The following is a 4614-nucleotide window of genomic DNA, read 5'->3' on the forward strand; positions in this document are numbered from 1 at the left end:
TTGACATAAAAGTATATCAGAGTTGTTCTTTAAAAATTTCACACTCAAACATTCCAAATCTTTGTAATCATCTTCAATGAGGTCTCTCCATGGTGTATGGCTTTTCCTAGCCTTTTTTATTGCCTGTTATTCAAACTCTGACAACATTTGTGTTCAAGGAAAGTGCCTGAATGATCAGAGAGCTCTGCTACTCAAGCTGAATCAAAGTCTTTTTTCTGAAGCTATCGGTCTACAATCACAATTTTCTTCCAAGCGTAATTCTTGGAGGATAAACACTGATTGTTGTTCTACATGGGATGGCATTGAATGTGACATAGCTGGTCATGTTATCAGTTTAGACCTAAGTAGTGAATTTTGTGGGATATAGAAGATTATGGCAGTTTATTCGGTCTTCGGTATCTTGAGAGATTGAATTTGGCTGACAACACCTTTTACACACCAATTCCATCTGGGTTAGACAAACTTTCAAACTTGAAGTACCTTAATCTGTCAAACTCGGGCTTTGATGGACAAATTCCGATTAGTATATCACACATGAAAAAATTGGTTACACTTGATTTATCAAGCGAGTACGTGATACTCAGTGATCCAGATCTTGAAAAACTTATTCGAAACTTAACGGGAGTGACTGAATTCTTGTTAAATGATGTAAATATATCAGAACATGGAAGCAAGTGGTGCCGCACCATATCTTCTTCCCTCCCTAAATTGGAAGTGTTAAGTTTGTCTGGTTGTTCTCTTTCGGGGCCTCTGGATTCCTCTCTCTCGAAACTTCAATCACTAAGAAAACTTCATCTCGACGATAATGATATCTCTGATGAAGTTCCAGAGTTTTTTGGGGAATTCCGCAATTTGACATCCTTGCATCTAAGTTCTTGTGCCTTGTACGGAAATTTCCCGAATAAAATTCTTCAGTTACAAACACTTCAAAGCTTAGATTTGTCGCACAATAAGCTTCTTCATGGTTCTTTACCAGAATTTCCCACCGATGCACTGCTTCAGGACTTGCGATTGTTTTTCACGAGTTTCACTGGTGAACTACCGAATTCTATTGGTAATCTTCGACAACTATCTACCTTAGATCTCCGAAACTGCCGGTTCAAAGGATCAATTCCCACTTCCATCTCAAAGCTTAACAACCTTCAACATTTAGACCTTTCGTTGAACAGCTTCACCGGTTACCTTGGTGAAAATTTTATTGGTTCTTCATCTCCATTAGAGTTTCTTGATTTGGGTTACAATCAATTGCAAGGACGTCTCCCACAGTTAGTTTTCGAGTTCTCCAGACTGTATCATCTCGGACTGGTATCAAACAGCTTCACTGGTAGTATAAGTCTTGATATGCTTTTTCATAAGATCAGAAATCTTACTGAACTCTTTCTCTCAGATAACAAATTTTCAATTAGTACTGCTAGAACTAGCGCTAATTTTTCATTTTATCCGCAACTTCTCTGGTTGACACTGGGTTCCTGTAACCTGACAGAAATCCCTGTTTTCTTGAAAAACCAATCTAAACTGCAAATCTTAGAGCTTTCGCACAATCAAATCCATGGAAAAATACCCAATTGGATTTGGAAGATAGGCAATAAAAAGCTCTTCACCTTAAATCTTTCTTACAATTTCTTGGAAGATCCTGACCAACCTTTACCGGTAAATAGTTTTAGTTTTCCGTACTTTGTCCTCGACCTTCGCTCCAACTACCTCACAGGAAAGAACCTAATCTTACCGCCATTTGCCTCCACTCTGGATTACTCATTAAACAACTTCACCACCATTTCAAATATTTCTTCCCACCTTAGGCGTGCTATGTTTTTCTCTCTTTCAGGCAATCAAATAAGTGGAGAATTCCCAATGTGGATATGTGAAGCTCATGCTAGAGGAGTTCTTGATCTATCAAATAACAACTTCAGTGGACCAATACCACAATGTCTGTCGTTTGGTAGGTCTGGATTACGCATTCTAAATCTAGGAGGAAACAACTTCCAAGGGATCATACCTGACTTCAACCTCGAAGATTCCTGTGGTCTGAGAGTACTTGATCTCAACGGGAATAAATTAGAAGGGGAGCTACCGGAATCCCTTGCCAGTTGTACAAGCCTAGAGGTTTTAAACGTTGGAAACAATCAATTAAGTGGTAGTCTTCCTTCCTGGCTGGGTTCTATGTCCAGCATGCGAGTTCTTGTGCTGCGATCCAACAAATTCTATGGTTCGTGGGAGAATCAAGGGATCAAGTGTAACCACACACTGTTACAAATTATTGATATTTCCTCTAATAATTTTTCAGGTAGTCTGCCCAAAGAATGTTTTTCAAGTTGGAAATCCATGATGTCAAATCAAGCAGAATACGAATGGACTCCACGTGATCCGGTGGTGGGAGTTAGAAATGCTTTTTACAGCTACCGACAAAGAGTTGGAATTACAAGCAAAGGACAAGACATGGAACTTGAAAAGATTCGAAGAATTGTTAGAAGCATAGACTTCTCGAATAATGAATTTGTTGGAGATATACCAAAAATCATTGGTAATTTCACATTACTCTACAATCTCGATTTCTCAAAAAATACTCTGACAGGCCCAATACCACCGGCTTTCGGAAAGCTTACACGTCTGCAGTCATTAGACCTCTCGCATAACAAGCTGACCGGAGTGATTCCGCCTGAACTGGCACGATTGTCATTTCTTGCATTTATGGATCTCTCTTTCAACAAATTAGAGGGGAAAATCCCATGGGGCAGTCAGTTTGAAACTTTTGATCCAAGTTCCTTCGAAGGCAATGTTGGGCTGTGTGGTTCTCCCTTGTCCAAAGACTGCAACAGGACTAATGCGGATTCACCATCAAATACGTCGGACTCTAAGCGTGGGGCGGTTTATGTGATGGAGTTTGATTGGGTTCTATTTGTGGTGTCATTTTTGGGTTTTTGTGTGGGTGCAAGTTTAGTTATTGGACCTCAATACTTTTGGAAGAAAGGAAGAGAGTGGGCTAATGATCGCATCAACAGAATCCTTAACATAGCTTGAAATGAAGTAATGTTTTGTTCCTATATATGCAAATAAATGATGTAATGTTAGGAGGCGGATCAAATAAAATAAGTTAATTGAACATTGTTAAGACTCGTACTACAAATTCTACTTGTTATTGTTTTTTCCAAGGTACTTTCATACCTTACATTTGTATTTCTACGAGTTTAGAATATGCTCACTTAATGTTTTGGGATATGATGATCAAATGATGATTTGGGGCTGCGTCATTTCCATATCTTGTTGTTCTGCTGTATCTTGTTGTTCCGCTATACTTAATGGGGTAGGATCCTTTGACATGGTTATATTGACATAATCTTCACATTTTAGCGTCATTTTTTTTACCGAGTCCAACCGGTAATGATATTTTGAAGTTAATTTTTTGGTGACATATTCTTATTATAAGTCTCAATATTCCAAACAAAAATGAGAACATTCCGAGATGTATAAAACCACCATCTACGATTTTGAATATTAGCCGTTAAAGATTAACAGTTGAAATTAAGTAGTTGTGGATGGTGAAGTTACGTATTTCGGAATACTCTCATTTTTAGTAGGAATGTAGAGTTTTATATGAGGAACATGTCACCAAAAAATTAGCTTCAAATTCATTGTCGGTTGGGCACAGTAGAAAAAATAGCACCAAAATGTGAAAATTATGTCAATATAACCATGTCAACGGATCTTACCCATACTTAATTGTATTATCTGTTTTAGATGCAACTAATCGAGATACAACAATCTATTTTCTATACAATTTAAATTTTATGCTAGTTTTAGGTGCAAAATACGGCACAACCACTAGTTACGCGAAAGAGTCCATTTAATAACAGGCGAATATGACGTGTTCAGTATATTTTTGCTAACGAATGGGATGACATCACCAAGTCACTCCAAAAGTGCGAAGATCAGTGAAGTAGTTAAAAGGTTAGTGCGGCAAGTATAAAGTAGGGCGATATTGACGCACTTCCAGATCTGAAAATAAGGGCTTTATTAGTTGTCATCCACTATGTAACCCCTGGACAAGAAGCCATTGCAATAAAGAGAGATCTTTTTGAGAAGTTAGACAAGAATTTTAGGAGAGAGAAAGTTGTTTATTCTCCGAGTTAGGGTTTTCGTTTATCTTTTTTGTACCTGTTCTAATTTTTAATAAGATGATTTAGAGTATTTTTCCATGATTTCTTAGAATCACTTGATAGTTTTCCTTGGGTGTTAGTTGTAGGATTTCCTGCAACTACATTTTGGCGCTAGAAACAGCTTGGACGAGTGGGAAAGATGTTCCTTTGTTGTACACTACAACGGTTCTTAAATAGTTATTGATTTTATCTTCAAACTAAAAATTTCGCTATTGTTTTCGTCGAATTTTGAGAGTTTCTGAATTTTAGATCTGTTAAACGAAGCCAAAATTTTCATCCCAGAAAACAAGTTTTAGTTGATATATTTTTTCGGATGTCTGAAGGATACCTTTTACTTCGTCAAATGAAGATGTTATTTGAGGAACAAAAGATGGTGAGGCAAGTATCCAGGGAAGAGCACGTGATAGCAACCAGGAGGAGTAGGAGAATCGCAGGAAGAAGAAGAGGCGAAATTGCTGAA

The 4614-nt window shown here is 37.7% G+C and overlaps 1 protein-coding gene across 1 annotated transcript; it reads left to right on the forward strand.

The window, feature by feature from the left end:
• Positions 1-534: 534 nt before the first annotated feature.
• On the forward strand, positions 535-3018 carry LOC113329105 (receptor-like protein 43). Its single transcript, XM_026576076.1, has one exon. It carries the CDS (start codon positions 535-537, stop codon positions 3016-3018), a length of 2484 nt encoding a protein of 827 aa, XP_026431861.1.
• Positions 3019-4614: the final 1596 nt, after the last annotated feature.

Source organism: Papaver somniferum, unplaced genomic scaffold, assembly GCF_003573695.1.
Source record: "Papaver somniferum cultivar HN1 unplaced genomic scaffold, ASM357369v1 unplaced-scaffold_115, whole genome shotgun sequence".
In the NCBI taxonomy this organism is placed as follows: domain Eukaryota; kingdom Viridiplantae; phylum Streptophyta; class Magnoliopsida; order Ranunculales; family Papaveraceae; genus Papaver; species Papaver somniferum.